General features: G+C 42.1%; 1 protein-coding gene across 1 annotated transcript in view; it reads right to left on the bottom strand.

Annotated features, from left to right (window-relative positions):
* The window catches only part of ctnnbl1 (catenin, beta like 1), a 225,288-nt gene that overhangs the window by 157,274 nt on the left and 40,254 nt on the right, over positions 1–27,760 (bottom strand). The window contains exons 3-5 of the mRNA XM_072514654.1: positions 14,819–14,925; positions 10,274–10,413; positions 9,362–9,459 (exon numbers count right to left, since the gene is read on the bottom strand). Of these exons, the coding sequence (XP_072370755.1) occupies positions 9,362–9,459; positions 10,274–10,413; positions 14,819–14,925 (345 nt within the window). The remainder of the gene's footprint in view (positions 1–9,361; positions 9,460–10,273; positions 10,414–14,818; positions 14,926–27,760) is intronic.

Raw genomic sequence — 27,760 nt, 5'->3', positions numbered from 1 at the left:
AAATGCGAAAACCAACAATTACCAGCAAAATAAAACTCAAGTTCTTCAGTTCACATTCTCTTTGGCACTAGATTCACAAGAAAATTGAGAATAGTCGGACTGCAGTCGTTCTGAAGGCCAGCCCAGTTTGCAAAGCTCTACAGCCTTGCAGCTCTAAATGTGTAGTCCTCTAGAAGTACCCAGTAAGAACAGGAAGAAGGAAGGTAACAAATAGGAACTATTTTTCTTGTTTCATTGAACAAGTAGCCCTTCAGATTCCAGGCCATTGGAGATCTGACAACTGAACCATATCATGATAAACAGTCACGGTTTGACTGATCTGTTTCCTGTATAACAGAAGCATGGTTGATTCGTCTTTGCTCAATTAGTGGACAACAAATAGCGGTTTTGCAAGTGATACCAATAAACATACCCACTACTGTAACTTAACTCAGCCAATATATGATTCTAAAAATTACCAATGTGCTACATGCTCTAAAAATTACCAATGCGCTACATGGCTTGTGGCCGATTCATTACAGGTGATGAGTGTCAAGTGCATTATTCAACACTGCTTTAGAAAGAGAGAATGCTACACTGCCAGTGCTGCAATCTCTCTAATGAGATACCAATCTCAGGCCCTGCCTGATTCTTCAAATGGACATTAAAATTTTCATGGCATGTTTGAAGCAGTGAGAAAGAATTTCACATCTGTCTTGGACAATATTTAATGCTCATGTTGAACTGATCAATTAGCTCATTGTCATTTGCAGAAACTTGCTACGGCCAAATTGATTACCAAAAGAAACAGCAATAATACTAACAGAGAAGGACTTCGCGATATCCGGAGGCGCAAAACAAATTCAAATTTGGTCTTCGTAAAGCTACCCATTTTATAATTTATTTAATAATTGGAATATTAACTAGAATCTATTAAAACATCTAACACTTAAACTCACATACTTCAAATCTCTTCACCCAGTTTGTTGATTTTTTGGAACCATTCCTGGAGTAATGAAACTTGTCTACATTCAAGGTCCAAAAGGTCATCATTGAAACTCAATTATCAGCCACTGCTTTCCATTTTTTTGCCAACCGAACCAGAAATCCCTATTCTCAATCTGCCTACAGCCAAAGCTTTCAAGTTTGGCAGCCTTCACATCAGAAGCTTTGATGTATAATAGAGAAATGCAAGCCTTGTTGCCACTGCCTTAATACACTTGCAGAAAAATAATTCCAAAAAGAAACCTTTTGTTTAAAAAAAATATTTATTTTAAGGTTGTGCTGATCAAAATCAATCTTCATGAACTACAGCTGTAACACTCATGGATTACTATTCTTGCCCTATAGTTTAGGTGCCTGGAACATAAACCCAGGTCACAAGAATGCTCTGGGATTATTCACAGGACTGGGGAAGAAATAATCAGGTTTATTCGCAATCTCAGAAACCACCAAGAAGAGTCTACCTCCAGTTGCACCTCCTTACTCAAAAAAAACTAATCAACCCGGTCACTGAATCAAATGGTACATTATTGTGGTACCAGTTACAGCCTCCTTTTCTGGCGGATGGTTACTAATATTGCAACACCGATAGATATTGACCTTCAGTTCATTAGTTTGTCAGTTAAACTGAGATTATTAAACCAGGTGCAAGCATGTTCCAATTTAACTCAACAACCATTAGGAACAGCTTGTAGATAAAAGGCTTTAATTGAATTAGTCAGTTGGTAACAGGATTTTAAGTATCTGAAAAAGTACCAAGAGATGCATAATAGATTCTCAGAATGGAGATCTGTAGCTCGTGGTGTTCCACAGGGATCCAAGCTGGTACCCCTGTTGGTTGTAGTATAAATGATCTGGAGAAAAATGTGGGTGGTCTGATTAGTAAGTTTGCAGATGACACGAAGATTGGCGGTGTTGCTCATAGTACCGAGGATTGTCAGAGGATACAACAGGATATAGATAGATTGGAGACTGGAGCACAGAAATGGCAGCTGGAAATTAATCAAGACAAATGCGAGGTGATGTATTTTGGTGATCAAATCTAGGTATGAATTATACTGTAAACAGCAGAACCCTTAGGAACATTAACATACAGAGGGATCTGGGCATGCACATCCACAGTTCCCTAAAAGTCACAACACAGGTGGCCAAGGTGATTAAGAAGGCATATGGCATGTTTGCCTTCATCAGCTGATTCCGAAGTTGGGAAATCATGTCGCAGCTATATAAAACCTTGGTTAGGCCACATTTGGAGTATTACATACAGTTCTGGTCACCACATTATCAGAAAGACGTGGAAGCTTTGGGAAAGAGTGCAAAGAAGGTTCAACAAGATGTTGCCTGGTCTTGAGGGTGTTGGTTATGAGAGGTTGAATAAACTAGGATTGTTTTCACTGGAAAGACGGAGGCTGAGGGGAGACCTGATGGAGGTCTGCAAAATTATGAGAGGCGTAGACAGGGTGGATAGTCAGAGGCTTTTTCCAAGGGTGGAAGTGTCAATTACAAGGGGGCACAGGTTCAAGGTGAGAGGGGGAACGTTATTATTAATAATAATCTTTATTGTCACAGGCTTACATTAATACTGCAATGAAGTTTCTGTGAAAAGCCCCTAGTTTCCACATTCCGGCCCCTGTTTGGGTACACAGAGGGAGAATTCAGAATATCCAAATTACCTAACAGCACGTCTATGGGAACTTGTGGGATGAAGCCGGAGCACCCGGAGGAAACCCACGCAGACACAGGGAGAATGTACAGACGCACACAGACAGTGACCCAGCCGGGAATCGAACCTGGGACCTTAGCACTGTAAAACAACAGTGCTAACCACTGTGCTACCATGCTGCTAAGGAAGATATGCTGGTAAGTTTTTCACACAGAGTGGTTCGCTTTGAGTTAGGAAGTGCTTCCCAAAACCATGCTGGAATTGAACAGCTGATATATTTGCCTCAAGGAGTTGCTTACATTAGCACTCGCCATTTTACGCCTGGTCTATTACTTACTACTTTACTTAATTATGCATAATTTCAGGTCTGTTTCGCACCTCAATAATTCCCCTCTGTACATTTGTCTTTCTATGCGCCATTGGGGAAAAGGTACTGCAAGTGCAAAATAGCATCTAAATTTGCTCAACTGGCTTCCCACCTCAACCATGGGGGTTTCCAACTTCACTGCCAACTCACCACTGGGAAAGTCTGAAGGAGACAGGAACACATAAGGATACTGGTCTAACAATATTTTTGTAGTCTTGCCAATTCACTGTCCCAAATCCATCTTCCCTGGTCTGGGAAAATTCCACCCAATATTCCACCTGGCGACTAACCAGTGTATTATAAACTTTTTTATAAACTGTTTTATAAACTTCTATTCCTCAATTACTGAAACAAAGCATCCAAAATGCTTCTTTTTTTTTTTATAACTATGTTCAACTTTTCCTAGCACCTTCAAAGGTCTGTTTTTACACACATGTCCTCACTTGTCTGGCAAAAACAATCACCAGCAAGAAAAGCCAGATACCATTTAGCAAAACAAATGCTGCAGGCCAAACAAAGAGAGACAAAGATCCAATGGTGGAAGAACAAGGCTGAACTGAAGAGCTTCAGGAAGCTGTTGAAATGCATGATCTGAAGGCTTTCCTTGAGGGTCTCCAATCAGTCTGTACAATGAGCTCCTAAAATACAGGCAACAGATTATCACCAATCCCCTGAACCAAGAATCCAGTGTGCCATGGAATTACCTCCACAACATCAGATTCTGGACGAGCTCGCCCTTATTCCATCTCAAGTCTATGTCACTAAGGCCATAGAAAAGCTGCAAGCGTTGGCATTCCATCTAAAACATTCCAGTACGGAGGGGCTCACATGTCAAGGAAACTTACTAGCCTTCACTGCTTAATCTGGAATCAGGGCATTGTGTCCCAAGGTTACAAGGATGCTTCCATAATTCACCTGTACGAACAGAAGGGAAGAAGGTCCACCTGTAACAATTACTGTGATATTTCACTTCTCTCCACAGCAGGAAAAATTCTTTAAAGCATTATTCTCAACAGGATTGTCAGTTATCTTACAGAGTGTGTACACCCAGAAGCAAATTGTGTTTTTTGTGCTGGTTGAGGAACAGTCAACACGATCATTCTGCTGCATCAAAAAGTGCCACAAACAGAACAAGGACCTTTACATGGTGTTCACTGACCTGGCCAAAGCCTTTAACATATTAAAACGTGAAGGCCCGTTGAAGATCAAGTGCAAATATAGCTGCCTTAAAAAGATGATCCGGGTCATTCTGATGGCCAGCATGATGTAGAATGGTGTTGTGTCAGATGCCTTTCCTGTCAATAATGGCAGGAAGCAAGGCTGCCATCTACTTTAAATATCTCGATGTAGAAGTACATATACAGTTCACGATAACTGGCAATCTTTTCAATCTTCAAAGGCTCAAGGTTCACACAAAGATCACAAAACATCTAAGTGAACTCTCATTTGCATAGCACACAGTCTTGAGCACATCCAGCTGCTTGTTGACCACTTCATTCAAACCTCAGAACACTTCGGCCTTAGAATAAAGACAGATCTTGCCCCTTCCTGGTCACAAACTTCCAAGACCATACAGTAACAATCAACAAAATACTCTATTCAATTCAGATATTCTGCTATCTTGCGAGTATGCTCTCCAACATTATGTTGAAGAAATTGCCCATTGCCTCACAAAAGCAAGCACAATCTGATAAACAGCTGTCCACTGCGACTCTCCTTTTCCTGCCCATTAGCCAATTTAGCATCCATGCTGCCAAAGTCCCTTTAATGGGATAGTAATTTTGCTCATTAAACCCCCCGTGATTTTCCTTCAAACTTCTTTTCAAAGTTTCTACACAACAACTTCACTACCTGCTTAGTATTTGTAGCATTTTCTGTTTTTGTTCCTTCAATTAAGTATTATTAGGCTTTAAGTTAACAAAATGAACACTAGTAATTCACTGTTAGGAGAAACATTGCTTTAATGAATTTTCCATGCTTCTCCGTTCAGAAAACCTATCTGGGTCAGTACTTACATTAATAATTCATATTGCTCCTCCCCTTCCCAAAAAATCTAAATAATAAATGGTCAACCATCTGCGAATTACCACTTGCCTTTATAAAGAATTCAAGTTCTGTGCTGATACACTGGTCAGACGCATGATTATGCAGCACAGAATCTGCTGACAGACCAATAAAACAGTTCAGAACAAAAACATTAGTCGATTCCCATAATGGTTTTTTTCTGTTACTTCACTTTGTATTTCTCTAACAAGGCATCATACTCAACTTGTTATTTGCAGCATTCTATGTTAACGTTACACTTAGTAGGACAAATTAATCATGATTTAAAAGTGTAAAATGTTAAAATTAAATCAATAGTTTATTACTAAAACTCAAGTAATTCTGAAAATCTGTTCACAAATCATTTCACAAATATCATTATATCAATGAAATTCTGGCTCACATAACTCAATATTTAGAACAACACATTCTTCTATCAGGTTTTATATTTGTTGTAGCTCAGTTGTCTGGGCAGCTGCTTTATGACCCAGAGCAAGGCCAACAGCGCGAGTTCAATTCCTGTACCGGCTGAGGTTATTCCTGAAGGCCCAGCCTTCTCAACTTTGCTTGAGGTGGGGTGACTCTCGGGTTAAATCCCCACCAGTCAGCTCTCCCCCTCAAAGGGGAAAGCACGGTGGGTAGCACTGTTGCTTCACAGCTTCAGGCTCCCAGGTTTGATTCCCAGCTTGGGTCACTGTCTGTGTGGAGCCTGCTCGTCTCCCTATGTCTGCATGGGTTTCCTCCGGGTGCTCCGGTTTCCTCCCACAAGTCCCGAAAGACGTGCTGTTAGGTAATTTAGACATTCTGAATTCGCCCTCTGTGAACCTGAACAGGTGCCGAAATGTGGCGACTAGGGGCTTTTCAAAGAACTTCATTGCAGTGTTAATGTAAGCCTACTTGTGACAATAAAGATTATTATAATAAAGTAGCCTATGGTGACTTTACTTACAGCATTACGCCCGACTCCCATGATAACATACAAATAGCTCCAATCAATGGAATTACTCCAGTCCAAATAAAAGTATAAGTAGTACTTTATCCAAAATTTCAATGTTATTTAAAAAAATATAGTCAACACATCCAAATCTAATTATACAAAGCATGTGCAATATGCTAGGTGTGATTTATGCAAGAAATAGCTATCGTAAGGGCTAGCACATTAATGATTTTTAACACCAAGTGGGGATGGCCACACGTTTAAGATCGGATTCCAAGTAAACTGCACCAAGTTCTAAAACTCAGTCAAATCCATGCTCGAAGCAAATTTAAATATCAGAAGTAGTAAAGTTGATTTAATGATTGAAAATTTTAAAATGAAATATTTTAACAATTTTAAATATATGGAGTTTGAAATTTAATGCTTGGAAGCCAAGATGAATTCAATAATGTGTGAAATGCAATTCTCTAATTACAAACATTAACCTTCATATTGAAGGTTTTCTACTGTATTCGCGGCTACAGGACAATATTTGAAACAACAAACACGCTGGGGAAAACAATCAACTTTTTTCATTACCTTCTCAACCATATCTAACCTTTGGACAGGCTGTGGGCACCCAATGTGCTTTCTGATTGAGCCATGTAACTGGCTCCATCCGGACCCCGAATTCTGAATTCCCTCGTAAATTTCCCCACCTCTCCATTAGTTCTTCTAACTTCGCTTGTGAGAACATGACCAACACTAAAACCTTTTTTCCCCCCAAAAAAAATTATCCTGGTAAATAATATTTCGCAATCAATTCACTGACTGTAACACATGCTCCATTCCACTTTGAGGAAATCCAGGCATCGAAACAGTCATCTTCTAACCACCATTGACTGATACTGCTCAGCAGAAAGCTTCAAGGCGCATCAATGACACATAACACCACCTTTCTCCTAATTCCCACATAATTTACTTTTCCCCTCCTTCATGTTCTTCTGGTTCCCACGACTGCCCTTCAGCCCAAAACCTCTCAGTCCTGCTTTGCCTTTAAATTAGAATGAGTCCTAAAGTCTCGCCGCACAACAATGCCAGATTTCCAGCCCCTCCCCAAATGAATGCAACTGAGTGTCACCAGATTCCATTGTCAGAGACTACCCTTTCCTCTTCTCCCTTTTGTCACCTATCACTTTATGGTCCTGTAACCTAAACTTTTCCTAAAGTCCTGTCAGCTGTCGGTCTTGAGCTTAAACCTCGTCTTGAAAATCCTGAGACAGTGCTGCACATTGGAGATGCAGTCCTTCAGAAAGAATTATAATGCTGAGGTTCCATCGACCTGATGAGCTCATGGCACAGTTTGAAAATCAAGAAGTTCTCTAGGTGTTCTAAATAACATCCCTTAACGAAAATCACCAATTAAAATAGAATAATTAGTTACTGATGTTTGTAGGGATTGTGAGCAAAATTACAAAGGAGAAAGCAGGCTATGGTCATCTGGGATTATGGTGCTTTACCTTTACATGTCAGGAGTGTAATGGTATGCTCTCCACTTGCCTGGAGGAGTGCAGCACCAACAATACTTAAGAAGCTCGACACCATCCAGGAAAAAGCAGCCCGTTTGATTGCTACACCTTCCACAAACATTCAATCCCTCCACCACCCATGAACCGTGGCAGACATATGCAGGAACTCACCAAGGTTCTTTGGCCAGCATCTTCCAAACCCACGACTATTACCATCTAGAAGGACAAGAAAGGCAAATACCTTGGAGCACCACCACCTGGAGATTCCCCTCCAAGTCATTCACCATCCTGACTTGGAAATATATCGCCGTTCCTTCACGGTCGCTGGGTCAAAATCCTGGAACTCTCTCCCTAACAAAACTGCCGGTGTACCTACACCTCAAGGACTTCTGCGTTTCAAGGTGGCAGCTCATCGCCACGTTCTCAAGGAAAACTGGGGATGGCCAATATATTCTGGTCTGACTGGCGATGCCATATCCCATAAATGAATTCAAAATTTCATTTCCAAAATTGGAGGAATCTACAATTGTGGTCTGGTCATGAGCAACAAGTTTATAATGTGCTCTTGTTGTTGCTAAGAAAATTAACTTTAGTCTCCACATATTTCTCAAAAGGATTTAGAGTCAAAAATCACTCAAATTAGTGTTCTTTATTTTTATAGTTTGGCCGAATAAGAAAATGAGCTCTCTGCTTTTTTGGAACACGATCAGGTTGGCATTGAACTGTATACAAAGTAGTTTATAAAGTTCTAAAATTAATGCTGTACTTATGTTATGCTTATATAAATAATTCAAATAATAGATCATGTCTGTCTACAAATATGTATCCATCGTACAGCATTGAGTAGTGTGTGCATTATTGTAATGTTGACTTAGAGAGATAAGAACTGCGTGTGTCGCAGTTTATTAATAAAATCTCGAGTGAAGATCTGAAAGGTTAGCTGATGGTCTTTGATTTAGTAAAGGAGAAATGATAAGAGATCAAACCTGCACAGGAACTACTGTCCCACTTAATGCAATAATTATTATTCACAATTCTTACATAGTCTGTAACTTCATGAAAACCGTTTTTGCTTCAGGACTTGATTCTCAGAGTTTAAAGTAACTGATACATACTGTCATCTTCATAACAAAGATTGACTTCAGATATCAGGTGGGGTCTTTCATAATCTTTAACATTATGGAGTATCAAAATGTAATTGTATATTCTAATCTAGTTTTGCAATATTGGAAACAGCTCTAAATTTACACTTACTTTGAGCATGAGCTGACTTTAAATATCGACTCTCACCTTGGTTACCATAAATTATAAATCAGGGCAGTCATGTTAAAAAAAAGTCTAAAAGTACTTGCACAGCACAAACCCCCTGTAATGTTCTGCAGAGGAGAAGTAACAATTGTGTGGCTGACAATCCAGAATACAGGACAAGAAATAAACTTACAACAATCATAAATATAAACCCAGGGAAATTCCATTTAATTCAGTTCATGCTGTCCAAACTGTATGTATTAATAGCGTCTGTTCTTTCCTACATGTGTTTATCTTGAAAATTCATACTCCCAACCATTTCATATTAAAGCCAAATGTTCGGATATGAGCTTTGTAAACGAGTCAAAAAATTAATCCTCTCAAAGCATCCTGCAGTTCAAAACAGAGACACAGATGTCATTTAAACAGTAATGGGGATCGTGATACCATAGGGAACTGTGGAATAGTTGCAACATTTTTGTAACGTTATTAAATAGACCTCCAGTAAGCTAAAGCACTTAGTAAGAACAAAAAATCAGAACAGCAGCCAGAATCCTGTGCAATCAGGCTACAGTCAACTCATCCACAAGGAGGAATGAAAGCATTGCACTCACTAAAGCATCTATGAGGACTTCTGCTCCTTCTTCACTCTCATGCAGGGTGTCTATATCAGTCAGCTCCTGCAGCAGGTCCACAACCGCAATGGATACATGTAGCAGTTTGTTAACGGTCATATAGCATATTTTTAAAAAATCTCCATGCACAGGCTATTGAATGCGGATAACCATTTTTAAAAAAAAATATATAAAATAATTGATCTGTAGCCCTCATTGGTCTCTTAATGAAAGCCCTTTAACCATGTTAGGAGTTTCAGAGTTAAAATTGGGTATAATAAAATCTCCTGACACAGATCATACAAACGGTTTTCTATTTGTAAAACTACCACCAAACTTGCCAATATCACTGATGTGCTTGTGACACATCTAATACCTTGAAATAGATCTATTACAGGACATTCTCAAATATACTGATGCTCAGTTAGAATGGCTAATTGCAAATGATGCCCCGAGGGCGGCACAATAGTACAGTGGTTAGCACTGCTGCCTCACAGCACCAGGGACCCAGGTTAAATTCCAATCTTGGGTCACTGTGTGGCATTTGTACATTCTCCCAGTGTCTGAGTGGGTTTCCTCTGGGTGCTCCGGTTTCCACCCACAGTCCAAAGATGTACGAGGTAGGTGGATCGGCCATGCTAAATTGCCCCTTAGTATCCAGGGATGTGAAAGTTGGGTTGCGGGGTTGCAGGGATAGAGTGGGACATGGATCGGTGCAGACTCGATGGGCTGAATGGCTTCTTTCTGCACTGTAGGGATTCTATGATATATGATGAATATTTTGATATAAACTGGTCCAATAAGCCAGTGAGGCATCACTATATGATAGACACTCCGCATTTGGATGACTGTTGCATTTAATTCAATTGTCAAGAGATTTTACTTAACAGTTGCCCAACATCAAAAGGATATCGGTATTTTCATGACCGAGCAGGCCAATCAGGGACTGCACGGCATTGAGCTCCACAAGCAAGTGATACAGATCAGGCATTGTTGCAATCACATGCATTTCCTGTATAATATCATTTAAATCCAACTCTGACTCCATGAATCTGCAAATCAAGCACAACAGAACAGAATTAAAATGTTTGGGTAACATTATGGAATGAATAGCAAGCTCGATGCATTTTTTTGACATGTAATTTTACAAAATAAACTATTCATATGACAATTCTTTCCATTATAAAGTTCAAGAGCAAAGATAGAGAATGACACCGGACACATGAGGTTTGTTTTATTGGTAGAAATTAGCTGAAACGCAAAACAAATGTCCAAGGCAGATTAGAAAATATGCAACTAACGTGAAAATATATGCAGCAATATTTGTGAGCTTCAAACTATCTGTATAAATTGCCCAAAAGAAAATTTTTTAATCGCATTTTTACCTTGCAATTCATTATAAAGCAACACTTTCAATATTCATTTCACTATGTGTACAGGTAGCATATGCAACATTTTGATACGTACTGTATTAGAATTGCACAAATATGAAACAAAAATAATTTTATGGTAGCTCAGTGGTTAGCACTGTTGCTTTACAGCTCCAGGGTCCCAGGTTTGATTCCTGGCTTGGGTCACTGTCTGTGTGGAGTCTGCACGTTCTCCCCGGGTCTGTGTGGGTTTCCTCCGCGTGCTCCGGTTTCCTCCCACAAGTTTCGAAAGACGTGCTGTTAGGTAATTTGGACATTCTGAATTCTCCCTCGGTGTACCCGAACAGGTGCCGGAATGTGGCGACTAGGGGTTTTTCACAGTAACTTCATTGCAGTGTTAATGACAGCCTATTTGTGACAATAAAGCTTATTATATTATTATTTGTGGAAAATTATTAGAATTACAGATCCATTTGGATTTTATGCAGCATTTGCAATATCAAAAATTGTAGGAATTCCACAGCTTAGATGGTTGAAGCCAGAGCCTACCAATGATGGAACAAGAGAGGTCAGGGGCTGCACAAGAGAAAAAGTTGGAGGAATGCAGAATTTTCAGCAGGTTGGAAGGCTGGAGGAGGTTACAAAGGCAGATTTCAGTTCTCTTCCTTTTTTGTTGAGTTTCCCAGTTAATTGAGTTTGCACATTCTCCCCGTGTCTGCATGGGTTTCACCCCCACAACCTAAAGATGTGCAGGTTAGGTGGATTGGCTATGCTAAATTGTCCCTTAATTGGATAAAAATAATTGGGTACTCTAAATTAAAAAAACAAGTTTCCCAATTAATTACCACCTTGGGATCCTTTTCCATTGAGGGAAAGAAGTCCCAACACTGGGATTTGCCTACTGTTGCATGAGAAATACCAAGAACAAAGAGGCTACCAGTAAGCAAGCAAAGAGATCAAAAAACAAAAAATTAAAAAATTACAACACTAGAGGATGGTGTTCAGCCCCTCTGGTGTTTGCACTCACTCTTGAGCCTTTGATGCATCTCTTCATTATATATTTATCCCCTTCCCTTTGATATCAAATTAAAGTCTCTCTCAAGATAGCCACATGTGGTGAAGGATTCTACATTCTTACCGCCCTCATTTTAAAAACCTTGTTTTGGTTCTTCCACTTTACTGGCTGCTCCTTTCTCTGTGCTGCTGAAATTCCATGTTCATGGATCTACAGAGAATGAGGGTTCCCCCCAGTCCTTTCCCTCTTCATTTGAGCCCCAAATCTCCCAACTCTGAGTTCATGGTCCTCATCCCTGGTTGTGCCACTTTACTACCTGCTCATCTCATAGTGCTGTTCCCACTGCCTCTTTGTTGCTGCTCCTGCCTCTGCAGTTAAAAATGGTGCATTTCCCTCACAATCGAGCTCCAACCTGTAATGTAATGTAAATCGGTTACTGTCACAAGTAGGCTTCAAATGAAGTTACTGTGAAAAGCCCCTAGTCGCCACATTCCGGCGCCTGTTCGGGGAGGCTGGTACCTGCAAGCTCTTTGCTGCCTACTCTTTCTTTGAGCCCCTACTCTTTTTTCTTTTGTAATTTGTAAGTTTTCCTGGTTTCAAGATTCAGTTTTTATCTATCATATTTAAGGTACTTGTGTCTCTATCTGGCTGGAAGGATCTGGCTGTCCATGTGCGTGAATCTCAAAAGGCTTGTATTCAGGTACAACAAATAATTAAGAAATCTAATAGAATGTTATTTTTAATGCAGAGGGAATTGAACACAAAACTAGGGAGGTTATACTTCAGAGCACAGGGCACTGTGAGAGACCACATATGAAATGCTATGTACAGTATTAGTTCCCTTACTTAAGGAGGAACGCAAGTGTGTTAGAAGCAGTTCAGATAAGGTTTACTCAGCTAATACCAGGAATGGACAGGTTGCCTTCAAAATATTGCAAAGGGTAGGCTTGTATCCACTGGAGTTTAGAGGTGACTTGATTGAAACCTTAAGATACTGAGGAGTCTTGACATGGTGGATGTGGAGAAGATGTTTCCTCTTGTTGGAGAATCTAGAACTAGGGGTCACTGCTTAAAAATAAGGGGTCCCACCCGAATGAGTAGGCTCTTCCTGGAGGTGGAGGGCAGATGTGAACAGTGCCAACGAGGCCCGGCCAACCATGCCCACATGTTCTGGTCATGCCCCAGACTTGTTGGGTACTGGACAGCTTTCTTTGAGGCAATGTCCAAAGTGGTGGGGCTGAGGGTGGAGCCAAACCCGAAAGTGGCGGTCTTTGGGGTATCAGACCAACCAGATCTATTCGTGGGGAGGAGTGCGGACTCCCTTGCCACCCTGATCGCCCGCCGTAGAAACCTGCTTGGCTGGCGGTCAGCAGCACCACCCAAAGCTGCAGACTGGCTGTCCGACGATCTCGGAATCTCTCCAAATGGAGAGAATCAAATTCGCCATCCGAGGGTCAGACGACGGCTTCCACAGAACGTGGGAGCCATTCACCCATCTGTTCCACGACCTGTCTGTAGCCAATGAACAAGCTGAAGAATAATCAAGTAGCCAAGAGCCAGGAGAAAGTAGCCAAGGCATGAGAAGAAGGAAAAGCCCCCCCCCGGGGATAGCAAACTCGAGAAAAGAAAGGTGGAACTGCAGGGAAGGAGAGGGGGGAGGAAGGGAAGAAGGAAAGAGAGGAGGCACAGGACAATAGAGGGGGACCAGAGGGAGGATTGGGGAAGACGAGGGAACAGAAACTGGAAGGAGAACACAGGAAACGACAACAACCACGGGAAACACAGTAACAGAGAGTTACTGTGAAAGTACAGGAGGAAGAAATGATGAACGGCCGAAGAAGAGGCGAACCGCGCAACAACAACGGCAGCGAAGGCCGACCAGAAGCAAGCAAGCAACGACATCCAACCCACCCCCCCCCCGATCCATTTTATGTATTCCACCCCCACCCCCATATCCATTTTATGTATTGCTCGTTCGCTGTACTGGACGAAAAAAATGTATAAAGATTAAAGAATGCACAAGACGGGCATGCAGATGTACTGTAATTGTCACCCCAGTACCTCGATGTATGTAAACCCCCCCCAGTTCCACCCCCCACTACATGTTTTTCTTTATTTGTTAATCACGTGATTTTGCTAACTATATAGCATTGTTGTTTTTAATCTTGTGTATAATATCTTCAGTTTTCTCTTTCTCTTTTGTGTACATCTGTAAATATACTATGTTCGAAAACCCAATAAAAAACATATTAAAAAAAATAAGGGGCCCCCCATTTAAGACAGGGATGTGGAGAAACATTTTCTCTCAGAAGGTAGTGTGTGTTGGAACCCGTTTCTTCAAAAAACAGTGGAAGCAGAGTCTTTGAATATTTTTTAAGGCAGAGAGAGGTAGGTTCTTGATAAACAAGGTGGTGTAAGGTTCGAAGGGTAGCAGGAGGTTCCAATCAGATCCACCAGAATATTACTGAATGGTGGTACAGGTTCAAAGGGCCGAGTGGTCTACAATTGCTCCTAATTCTTGCCTCAATATACACAGCTACTTGTAAAAACCTTAAACATAAAAGATCTGCAACACAGCTGTCCACTGAGAGCTGGAACTCAGAACAACCAAAACAGGATAGATAAGGGCAGCTCTCACTTATACCACAGGTGACTCAAAATAAAGAGATTGATGAGTTTGCAGTTCCTCTACCTCTCTTTAAAAGAAATCTGCCAACAGTCCAATTATACTGGTACTATTAGATGAAAAATTAAGTTAGCTGCCTTGGTTAATTCCATAATCACCAACAGGAAAGTCACACAATGATTTTTTTTTTTGCTGTGCTCCATCAAAGACTAATAAGGCAATTAAAATGGTTGTATCACACAGGTTATATACAACTCAAGTCGTGAATAATTACTTGAAAAGCAATGATCAATAGTGACAAACAAGAAATTATTCACAAGTACTGTTTGGTATTTCTGCAGTAAGAAGAAGCAAAAAACATTTTGAAAGCCATAAAATATATATTTTTTAAATAAAACAAGTGCATGTTATTGCGAGGAATAATAAAAATAGACACAAGTGTTTACTTCTCTGGATTCTCTGGGAATTTGATACGCAGTTCCTGGTTTTTATAGGCCCGCTTTTCAAATGTTAGGATCATCTTCTTCACTGAGCTTTCATCCAAGGGTTCCGCCTAAAACAAAGTAAACAATTTTTATAACCAAAGAAACCGGTTTCTTTCAGAATTCGTCCACTACTAAACTTTAGGAAATGAATGTTACAAATAGGTGCATGTATCACAGTTTTCTTGCTCCACATTGAAAAAGAATAATACATACAAAATCCTTGCCTTCAATCCATAAGAATCTTCCAGTCTTAGCTGGGGCCAGATAACATTTTTTGTTTCTCCTTTTCTAACTAGCTGGGGCTAAATGGGGAGAATTATTCCAAACACACCGTTTTTTTAAACTTCCTAGGCCACAGTCTAGATTACTGGTACAACCACAGAGGTACACAAAGTGTCAAAGACCAGACCGTCACACCCCACCCCACAAGATGCACTAAGGAACACCTCAGCAGTCCGAAAGCATTCACTCAGTGGGAATTGCACAGGAGTTTGACCGTTTCATGGGGAATACTCCTGCTCCCCAGGACTCTCTGAAAAAGTCCCCATTTTGATTTAGAGTCAGCGACTTCAGGCAGTTCAGACGTTTTTACCTGAAGAATTATAGATTCATAGAATTTACAGTGCAGAAGGAGGCCATTCGGCCCATCGAATTACCCAGTGTTAGAAAAACGAAGGTAGTTTTATGGGATTTACATTTGTATTGGTAAGCATTAGAAATAACATATAGTTTTAAGTGGGTTTAATTTAACGTTGCTGTGGAAGGAAGGTTAAACTTAGTTAGATTCACACTGGACAAGGATGTTTTGTGTGTGTGGGGATTGGTTTAGTTCCATCTGTGTTCCTGTTGTGCTTGGAGGGGGCTGCTGCATGAAGAATAAATCAACAAACAGTGGTTGTTTCGAGCTGGAGTCCCTGTAAGGTAGAAAAGCTTTTAAGGTTTTAGTTGGATATATTGCAGTTGGAGACAGGACATCGGGGAGTGAACATCTCTCTCAGCCAAGAGAAGTTGGACAGGACAAGGGGGCTGCAAAGAGGCAGACTTTCTAAGGAACCAGTTACAGTCCAGATAAGGGAATTGGAACAGAAATAATGTTTAACACGACTGAAGTAAGAGAACTCTTCAAGAAAGAGTAAACAAGTGTCCTGAGTTAAAGAGACAGTTTCAAGTGTGAAAAGCAGACTTCAGAGTCAAATGAAAAATTTGACGCCATTTAATGGAGTCTAAGAATAGAGAGTTTAAGCAATTGGGAACAATTTGCATAGCAATCAAGACAAATAAATCCAAAAGTGGATGGCGTAAAACTGGGATACTGGATTCGCTGTTAAAAGTAGAGTGGAAGCTTTGTTTAAAAGTCATTTGGAAAACGTGGACTGGATTTCAGCATGCAAACCCCAAATGGAAAGCCTTATTGTGAAAGAGATTGGGCTGGATTCTCCAAAAATGGGGCTATGTCCCCCACGCCAGCGAACAAATGCTGGCGTTTCACTCTAGACTTTCCATAAAAAAGTCAAGAGCGATTCTCCTACCTGCAGAGGGCTGCCAGGGCCCCGGAGTGCGCCTCGCAGCTCTGGCTGCAGATATGGGACCCTGCATTTCCGGTCGGGAGTTTGCGCACTGTGCCATGTGCCATGGCGGACTCGGACCTGCACCGACAATGAAGCCCCCCCACCCCCCGTGATGGCGCACGCCCGCGGAGCCGAGCCGCCCGATCGCTGCCCCGGGTACCCACGAGCCCCCCCCCCCGGGGTGCTCGACCTCCCCCCAACCAGGGCGGCCGTGGGCTGAGTCCGCAGCCACCACCCGAAGTTCCCGACCAGCGATACATGGTTACAACCACGCCGACGGGAACTCGGCCAGTTTTGCCCAGGAAATCGCTGGGAGGGGCCTCTGCCAATGGCCCACCAACCGCGCCGCGTAATCCGCGTGGGGACTGGAGAATCGCGGGAGTGGAACCCGGCACGATTCCCGGGTAAACATAGATTCTCTGCCCCCAAGGCAAACGCAATTTTGGCATGGGCTGCAGCGAATCCAGCCCGTTGTTTCTGGGAGTGAAGTTTGAAAACTCCCGTATGACAAATATCTGGGGGGGAAAATGAGGAATGAAAAATTTACAGACACTAACTTGGGTTCAGAGCGGAGCGTGTATTTGACCACAGTCAATTTGTGTGAATGAGATCATTGTAGGTTATGTACTTTGTAATCTGTGTTAATTCTAAAACCAGTGTGTATTTCCAAGCTAAGGTGGGAGTGAAAAAGTATTGCATCATAATCCAATTGATGGCCCACACTGACAAGCCCCCACCACCCGACTCACACCCCAACCCAACCAGTCCCCATCACTTGACTAGCCCCACCACAATTCATGCCCCCACCCGACTCCCTGACCGAACCTCCCGAATTGCCACCCTAACCAGCTGCCCCCTTTATCTCACCCACAAGGCTCTTTTACTTCTTACACCTTGCACACTAATGTCACCCACCCCACAATATCCATTCATTAACACACTGAAAACATGTTTAAATGTTAAATGTTCCAAAGCTTTTCAGTGTGTTAGTGAACACCCAACAAATTACTAGTGCCACAAAATGGGGACAAGGCTTGTGTGGGATTCCCTTCACTGATGTCTCCAAGGTTTTCTATATGACTCAGCTCTGCCAGTTCCTCCATTGGAAGACTAGCCTGAAAATTTGGAGGAAGTTAAGCGGGTACTTTCTTGCCTGACCAGAATTGGAAATAACAGTTCAAACCCCGATCATAAGATTTGGACCAAAATACTCAACACTGCTCAGTTGACACTAGCTGCATCAAATCCGACACAGCGTGCACATACATCTACAATGCACAGGATTGCTTGCTCACCCTTTTGTTTAGCAGACTAAAGAACTTGGGAGGATACTTTGGCATTCTGTGGTGAATTAAAACCAGAAACCAGAGACAAAAGAACTCTTCTAAAATGGTATCACCTAATGCTGTTTTGAAAGTCAATACAGAATTATGATAGCAATTTGTGAATTAATTGTCTTCCAGTAGAACAGACAAAGAAGTCAAATCCTTGAATTACCGGCACAGTAAAATGGTTTTGAATAGAGTGGGGAAGGAGGGAAAAGTGGACAAGTTAATATTAGTGAAAAGATGCCGATGTTGAAAACGGGATTCAAAGAGTTAGCATCAAAGTTGCAAATAGCAACCACAGATTTTCCAATTAGTGATATTATGATGCAAATTAGATGCAGAAGCAATCCTCTAAATTGATTTCCAGAAGAAAAAAATAAAACAAAGTTCAAAAATATCATCTTTAATTAAATTCTATATGCGGAGTACATATCAACCCATATTGATTTTAAAGGTAAAGCAATTTTAATTGAAGCTAGCCAAAACAATCACACAAAAAAGTTGTCTTTTTACAACATTTTCATATCTAAATATTTACAGCTTCGCTCTAGTGCCTATGTTTTACATGAAACTACCCATTATCCATATTTAATAATTGAAAAATATTGCTTCCAGTTGCAAATTTGCCATATTTGGTCCAATCGTTCCCCAGTACATTAGCCCTTATGATTTGGACGAGATTTTTTGCATCTTGTAGAAATGTACAGCTTCAATCACTCAGAAGACAGGCCAGGTTTGGACTAAGTGGAGGGGTCTGGTTTGTTTCCTTCACAATAAGGTGAATGGACAGAGCAACACTCATCGCGAGATTATTTGATTCAATTGTTTTAACTTTATCCATATTACAATATGGTAGCCTCTTATGTGCAACTATGTTCAGCTACTTCAGTGACATTCCTCCAAGACATGGTCCTTGTCCTTAGACAGCAAGGCGTGAACAACATTCTGGCTGAGCTGATCAGTGGCAGGTAGCCTTCTTGTCACGCATGTACCAGGCAATGACGACCACCCAAAAGAGACAGTCCAACAACCTCCACATGGGATTTTTTTGTTTTACATTCAATAACATTACCAATTTTGATCCACACCTTGCCATCGTACCAATACCCCTCCTTGTCAGGTAGATGTAAAAGATCCCATGGCACAACTTCAGGAAAAGCAGGAGAGTTATTGTCGGTGTTCTGGCAAACCCTTAACCCGCAATCAGCAACACCAAAGCAGATGATCTTGTCATTTTCACTTTGCTGTTATGGGTGCTTACTGTACATCAATTTGGCTGCTGTGTTTTCACTGCTTGTGGATGGGTCTTCTAGACAGGGTTCTTCATTTTCCTGGGCGAGGTGACCTCTGCCTATGGTCTTTTTCGAGGCTGCCTTCTCTCGGCTGTTCAGAGAATACGATTACATTTTCTATCACAAGCCAATTTCGGTCTTGTGACCACAGAATCAATACTCCCATTGTCCATGATTTGATGGCATAAGGTCATCGTCACACAAAACAGAATGAATAACTCGAGCAGTCTCTCCCAAGTCCACTACTCAAGTCCTCTTGCTAACAAGTCACAACTCTCTTCAATTTGTTCTGGACCATTTTCTTCGCAACATATTGTTGCTTCAACAAGGAAGGTATCCAAAGTTATTTCATAGAATTAACAGTGCAGAAGGAGGCCATTCGGCCCATCGAGTCTGCACCGGCTCTTGGAAAGAGCACCCTACCCAAGGTCAACACGTCCACCCTATCCCCATAACCCAGTAACCCCACCCAACACTAAGGGCAATTTTGGACACTAAGGGCAATTAATCATGGCCAATCCACCCAACCTGCATATCTTTGGACTGTGGGAGGAAACCGGAGCACCCGGAGGAAACCCACGCACACACGGGGAGGATATGCAGACTCCGCACAGACAGTGACCCAGCCGGAATCAAACCTGGGACGCTGGAGCTGTGAAGCAATTGCGCTATCCACAATGCTACCGTGTTGGTAGTATAGAACTCGAGTATTGCTGAGAAACAACATCTTGTCAAAGTTTTTCATCTTGCAGTCAGCAAGACAATCACAATAATCCCAATGGCAGGGGAAACAACAACTTTTTGCTGAATGGTTAGCAAGAGGACGGAGAGCAATATTTCTGCAATTTCCCTGATGAGTGCACAAAGAAAAGCTTTGACAAAATATATTTTTTTACCAATACTCAGGGAAGCGATCCTTGCCATTGGGAGCAAGAAAATAATGCACAGTTTGGATTGGAAAAGCAGTGAACTTGGGAGTGTCATGCAAGAGTGCCTTTAAGAAATGGATGTGTAAGCAATGTACCTTTAAGAAAACAGTGATGTCAGAGAGTTGGTGGGGCTCAGCTCAGTTCAGCCATTTTGCAGTTTGGATTTTGCAGGTTTTTAGTTTCAGTTTAAAAGCAGTGTGTGTGCGTTTCCAGAGAGCTGCAAGTTTTGCAGTTTGGTTTTGCTGAGAGCAGCTAAAAAGTGCCTGGCTGGTTTTGCTGAGAGCAGTTTAAAAGTATTAAGCCAGTTTGCGACAGTCTCTGCCATTCTACAGAAACTATATCCTTTAACCTGATGTGATACTGCTTAAAGGTGTTAAGTCTCTTGGAAGTTTGAAGGAACATTTTAAAGAGTTATTTACTGTTGCAATATTTTCTGAGTTGTCTTTGAAGTAAGGGGTGTTAAGAGATCCAATGTTTATTTAAGATGTTAAGTTGAGTTCATGGAATAAACAGTGTTTTGTGTTTACAAACCCACGTGTCCATAATTGTAATCCCACAACTAGGGAAAAAGCCGTGTGCTCGGTAAAGCAACAAATCTATTAAAGGGAGAGGTTGGTTGAACTCCATGATACGTTTTGGGGTTCTGAAAAGCCTCGCCCATAACAGTAGAGATAGAATATGTGAGGAGCTGCTTCAATTACAGATTCTTTCCCATACTTGCCTCCCCAGTTCTTCCAGTCATAGGTTTTCATCCTCCTGCGCCTCAAGGAACCGGATGATTAGAGGAGCAGCAAAGCATGCGGGCAGAAGGAACCAGTGATTAGAGGCACTACAGGTGTTATCCTGGCTGGTGCTACAACCACCATAGAAGAGGCTATCAGCTGTGCCATTGTTAATCACATTGGAAGGAGGCCAAAGATGGGGGAAGCTGTAAACGGAAAGGTGGAGGATTCCAGTAGTGATGCTGGAAGCTGGACCCGGGGGAATTGCCACTCAGCCTCATGCCAGCCTGGACCCAACTGCAATCTGCGCTGACGGGCTGGGGTTCGGGGCTGACCTTTCAGCTTTTTGTAGTGAGTGTCCAGATAGGTTTTAGGGTGTCATTCTGAAGAGGTGAGAAATAGATCTGAGTCCTGGTCTGGATACCAGTCATTATCTGATGATTAGCTTAGTGCTGCAACATAAATGTATTTGTATTCCCCTTGTTGCAGTTGGACTATTGACAATCAGTATCCTGATTTGTTCCTTAGCATTCACTTTAAATAGAAGTATTGAGAGGAAAGAAACTTGAAATTGATAGAACAAAACTAAAGAATGCCGGAGAGTGCTAATTGCTTGCAATTATTTTTTTAAAGGGTCTGCAGATGTGAGATTAATTCCCATTATGTTGCCTTCTGCCAAGTTACTCAAATTTTAGTCTTAGGAAAAGAGTATGGAAGATGTATTCAGAATAAATGAATAAAAATATATCTTATTTACAAAGATGCATTTAAAGTACGTGCACGCATACTTTGGTTTTTATGTTCTTAAAAAACTCAATACAAATACAGGTGACTGTATCACCCTGGAAACCTAAGAAGATGACATGTTCAGCCCCATTTGGGTTATGGGTGAGCCATAAGCAAGGTAATACATAAGGAGGCAACTTTTCTCTCATCATTGCCCTCATCTTAGAATTTTTAAGGACTCTTGGGAATTTCAAAAACGTTTTTTCCCACCATCCCCGTGTATTTTGAAACCTGTAGCATAGCAAAATGAAAACAAGTTTGGCTTAGGGCCACTTAACTGCTAACAATGGCAAACTTTCAGCAACAAAGATTGAGCACTGCTAAAGAAAAGATGTCAATGCTCAAGTTCTGTACTGCCAAATGGCAATGAGTACATTACACGATTTTTCATAAGGAAAACATACTGGCACGGTGGATGTGGAAGTTCTTGGCGATCATTATTCAAAGAGAATTACGAAGTATATAGATCATTGTGCCCTTTCTTGAGGATTCTGAAGGAAACCCAGGGAAAAAAGTACTGAAGGTACAGACTATTATTTTCCAAAATTCTGTCATAAGTAAAGCGGTGGCACAAGATATAGTGTAGCAAATCAGATTCCCTCTTCAAAGAAATGGAGGCAGGAATGTCAGAAAATGATTTATCAGTTCGGCTTACAGTATTTAATGGCAACTATAAGAATCTGTTCAATTAAACCATAAAAAGTACTAAACATTTGGCGAAACACATGCCAATGAGAGCAAGTCAGCACGAGTTCTAAAAGACATGCAATGCTCAACCAATTTTACAGTAATCGTTGAACAAGAAATGGCAGGTACAGCAAACATACAGGATATGGTTTATGTGTGTTGGGTGAAAATATTCAGAAGTAGATCTTAATGGGAGCAAAAGAAGCAATTTATTGTTACAGAGCTCTGGGAGAAAGGTCCTAGACGCCAAGGTCTTGACGGCACACTTTCTCTGAGCTGGGGCTTATATTGGGTTAATATACACTTTCAAAAGCAGATTTAGTTCGCATTCTCATTTACAGACAATCAATTCTCTTAGTATCGCAGTCATTCTATAAAAACTTAAATCAATTCTTTACACAGTATGTTACATTCGTCCAATCAATATGTTGCGCATGTGATTACATAAGGTCTATGCCGGATCTAAGGAGCCCCTTTCTCTCGTAGTGGTTTGGTGGGCTTCTTCCTCTGCAGTTGTTTTGACAGCTTAGAATGACAGCTCCTGCAGTCCGTGGAGCACCGGCCATCATTGACCCATTATCTTTGGAGGATACATCTGATTTGAGTCACTTGTTTACTCCAAAGTTCACTGTCTCAGCAGAAAACACCATTCGTGGCAATTTATAAGCAAGCATTAATTCATATAGCCAAGTATCCCAGCATGCACTGCTAAGCAGAAAATAAGCAGGCATTAATTCATACGGCCAAGTATCCCAGCATGCAATATCAAAGCAGAAAATGTACACCAACGATATGTATTCTCAAAACACATAGCATTTGATAATCAGTACCTTAAGAGTCTTGAGATAAAGAAAATGCTACATGGAATTAAGAGAAATGCAGCTACGTCCAGAGTAGAGTCAAAAGTGAAAGTTTGGCTAAAAGGAAGTTTGAGTAGGAAACATGAGAAGTGGTGTTTCACAGGAGTCATTGTTCATCCTGTTCTACATACATGACTTGAAATGGAGGGATGTCAAATTGATGATTATGGGCAATTATGACAAAAAATAAGACTTCAGAAGAATATACATAAGACTAACAGGAAATATAGGTGGAATTTAGTGATGATGAAAATGTGAAGTAATATTTTACAAGCAAAAGTAAGAAGAGGAAATTCAGCCTAAACATCAAGGTTTCAGATGGAAATGGAAAGGTAATTAAAAAGGTATCATGTGCAAGTCAAAAATGCCATAAAATGGCAAACAATTATTCTTTTCATGATCTTGCCTAGAATAAAACCAAAGAGATATATATACCCTTAACTTGTATAGCCATTTATTTAGGCAGAACTGAAACAGTTTTAAGCAACCCACTACAGGAAAGGCTTTGAAGGCAATGCAAAGGTGCAATGTAGATTTACAAGGATATTACCAGGGACAAGGAGCTTAAGCTTTGAAGAAATACTTGAGAAGCTAAGGCTTGCATTCACTGGAGCTGACTGTAGGGTCTACATCTATTGAAGCGATGGAATGATATTCTGTTCCTGCACGAGAACATCCAATGTTTGTATTTAAGAAACCACTCATTAAGATTCAGCAAACAGCTACTAGTAAACCAGCAAAGGAGGAGAACCATGACGGGTCCAAGTGCTTTCAGACACCAGCTTACTTGCTAAGTAACCAGAGCACTAAAAAATTAATTTCTTGCATGTATTTATCTGTGAGATTCATTTTTGCATTCACGGAGGCATTAAATTTGTCAACTGCACTGCCTTTGCAACAACCGGACAGTTGGTAAGGCAATTTGAAAGAAAAGGACAGTGTCAGGGATTTTTGCGATTTCTTTATTTGCAAGATTTATCTTTTGTGATCTCAAACACAGCCTTAAATCGGAAACAAGAAAGCATCATCATTTCCAAAGGTGTTAAGCTGGGAGCAGAGGTGGACTTGACTTTTGAATGCCCCGTGTTCTCCCTCTTTGTAGAGGCTCCATGGCATGCCCAATGGTGAGGTGGCAGGGCACACCCAATGATGCAGAGCCCCACCCTGTATGTCATCTTGAACCCTCCACCCTCAGCTCACACAGTGCAAGGCGCAGAAACCCAAAGTCTCACCCTCGCTGCCCAGTCCGGTTGCTGTCCAGCCCTCTCACTCTCAGTCGTGATCCCTGGCTGCTTCTGGCTCTGATCGAGTCACCCTTCTCCTCTGGCCACTACTCACCGATTCCCCGACGTGGGCACTTGCCTCAGCTTCGTAGCGCATCCCAACTGCTGCTCTGCTCATCCCAGCTCTCGCTCGGTTGGCCAGGACCAGAGCCTCGATGATCACGTGTGCTTCTGGCTGGCTGCTGGCCAATTGGTCTGGCCTCTGCTCTTTCGCCCTCGCCACCTGGTCCGATTGCTGTGCAGAGCAGCCCGCTCACTCTCGGCCCTGCCTGGTTGGCCTCTGGTCGAGTCGTCCCACTTCCACAGTGTGCTGCTCCCTGATTATGGGAATACAACACCAGCGCTTGCCTAGCCTTCTTCACACCTCCTGACTGCTGCACTGCTCACCTCTCGCTAGGGTGGCCGGGCCTTGAGCCTCGACAACTGCGTGTGCACCTGGCGGGTTGCCTAGCTGCTGCTGTTGGCTATCTGGCTTGGTGGCCTCCATTCTTTTTTGTTGGTTGCCCACCCGCCCTCCTCAGCCTTGGCCTTGAGGTCAAGAGTTGCCCTGCTGCTCCCCTCAGTGGCTGTAGGCCAGCACCTCATCCTCGTCTTGCTGTAGGCTTCGCAGCAGAGGCGGATTTACATTTTGGGGGCACACACAGCCACCTCTCAGTATGGGCCAAACCCCATTGGTCAGGGGTCCTTGCTGCAGCGCTGTGTGCAGCGCTGTGTTTCTCCTTGTAAGTCCGCCTCTGACTGGAAGCCAAGTTCTTACATGTTAAAGAATTGTGTCCATGATTTCTCCCACTAGGGCAGTGTGGTGACGGAATGGTTAGCATTGCTGCCTCACGGCGCTGAGGTCCCAGGTTCGATCCCGGCTCTGGTTCACTGTCTGTGTAGCGTTTACACATTCTCCCAGTGTTTGCGTGGGTTTCACCCCCACAACCCAAAGATGTGCAGGGTACGTGGATATAAAAAAATGCTTTCTCCCACTCCGTTTTCTGCAGAAATACAGAACAGTTTGAACTTTTGCCAGTGACATGTTCATATTGAACAGCTCAGAAAATTCTACACTAGGAAAGTATTACAAGTGGTGTTGCAAACAAGTGAAACCTATACCTTGTTTTTATCATTTTCTGCTGATGTTTCTGGTCTGCATATTGCTGTGTTTTTGTGTGTTTATGAACAGTACACTTACAAATAACTATAGGCATTAAAGACAGCAAAAAGTCAGGTAAAACAAAGATCTAGGAAAGCAGTAGCAATGTAAATATCGTCACAGTCCCAGTGGTGACTCCTCTCCCTTTTGATCTGACTGGTGGTGATTTAACCAAAGATTTACCACAACTCAGGCTAGGAGCAAGATTGAGAAAGGCAGGGCTTTCATGAATAACCTCAGCAGATATGGGAATTGAACCCACACTGTTGGTATCACTCATCATGAACCAGCCGACCAGCCAACTGAACTAACAGGACCCCCAAAAGCAGTAGTAATTACATTATTACCAACTATGCTCACACAAGATCATAAACGTCGTCTCCCACAGCCATGCAAATACATTATTTACATAGAACATAACAGCGCAGTACAGGCCCTTCGGCCCTCGATGTTGCGCCGACCTGTGAAACTACTCTAAAGCCCATCTACACTATTCCCTTATCGTCCATATGTCTATCCAATGACCATTTGAATGCTCTTCGTGTTGGCGAGTCCACTACTGTTGCAGGCAGAGCATTCCACGCCCTTACTATTCTGAGTAAAGAACCTACCTCTGACATCTGTCTTATATCTATCTCCCCTCAATTTAAAGCAATGTCCCCTCGTGCTAGACATAACCATCCGAGGAAAAAGGCTCTCGCTGTCCACTCTATCCAATCCTCTGATCATCTTGTATGCCTCAATTAAGTCACCTCTTAACCTTCTTCTCTCCAACAAAAACAACCTCAAGTCCCTCAGCCTTTCCTCATCAGATCTTCCCTCCATACCAGGCAATAATCTGGTAAATCTCCTCTGCACACTTTCCAATGCTTCCGCATCCTTCCTATAATGCGGCGACCAGAATTGCACGCAATACTCCAAATGCAGCCGCACCAGAGTTTTGTACAGCTGCAACATGACCTCATGGCTCTGAAACTCAATCCCTCTACCAATAAAAGCTAACACACCGTACGCCTTCTTAACAACCCTCTCAATCTGGGTGGCAACTTTCAGGGATCTATGTACATGGACACCGAGATGTCTCTGCTCATCCACACTGCCAAGAATCTTACCATTAGCCCAGTATTCGGTCTTCCTGTTATTCCTTCCAAAATGAATCACCTCACACTTTTCTGCATTGAACTCCATTTGCCACCTCTCAGCCCAGCGCTGCAGCTTATCTCTGTCCCTCTGTAACTTGTAACATCCTTCCGCACTGTCCACAACTCCACCGTCTTTAGTGTCATCTGCAAATTTACTCACCCATCCTTCTACACCCTCGTCCAGGTCATTTATAAAAATGACAAACAGCAGTGGCCCCAAAACAGATCCTTGTGGTACACCACTAGTAACTGGACTCCTGTCTGAACATTTCCCATCAACCACCACCCTTTGTCTTCTTCCAGCTAGCCAATTTCTGATTCAAACTGCTAAATCACCCTGAATCCCATGCCTCCGTATTTTCTGCTGTAGCCTACCGTGGGGAACCTTATCAAACGCTTTACTGAAATCCATATGCACCACATCAACTGCTTTACCCTCATCCACCTGTTTGGTCACCTTCTCAAAGAACTCAATAAGGTTTATGAGGCACGACCTACTCTTCACAAAACCGTGTTGACTATGTCTAATCAAATTATTCCTTTCCAGATGATTATACATCCCATCTCTTATAAACCTTTCCAAGATTTTGCCCACAACAGAAGTAAGGCTCACTGGTCTATAGTTACCGGGGTTGTCTCTACTCCCCTTCTTGAACAAGGGGACAACATTTGCTATCCTCCAGTCCTCTGGCACTATTCCTGTAGACAAAGATGACTTAAAGATCAAAGCCAAAGGCTCAGCAATCTCCTCCCTAGCTTCCCAGTGAATCCTAGGATAAATCCCATCCAGCCCAGGGGACTTATCTATTTTCACACTTTCCAGAATTGCTAACACCTCCTCCTTATGAACCTCAAGCCCTTCTAGTCTAGTAGCCTGAATCTCAGTATTCTCCTCGACAACATTGTCCTTTTTCCTGTGTGAATACTGACAAAAAATATTCATTTAGCACCTCTCCTTTCTCCTCAGACTCCAAGCACAACTTCCCACTACTGCTCTTGACTGGCCCTACTCTTACCCTAGTCATTCTTTTATTCCTGACATATCTATAGAAAGCTTTAGGGTTTTCCTTGATCCTACCTGCCAAAGACTTCTCATGTCCCCTCCTGGCTCTTCTTAGCTCTCTCTTTAGGTCCTTCCTAGCTAACTTGTAACTCTCGAGCGCCC

This window comes from Scyliorhinus torazame, chromosome 8, assembly GCF_047496885.1.
Source record: "Scyliorhinus torazame isolate Kashiwa2021f chromosome 8, sScyTor2.1, whole genome shotgun sequence".
In the NCBI taxonomy this organism is placed as follows: domain Eukaryota; kingdom Metazoa; phylum Chordata; class Chondrichthyes; order Carcharhiniformes; family Scyliorhinidae; genus Scyliorhinus; species Scyliorhinus torazame.
Note: the sequence above shows the minus strand (reverse complement) of the source record. Positions and strands in the feature narration are given on the sequence as shown.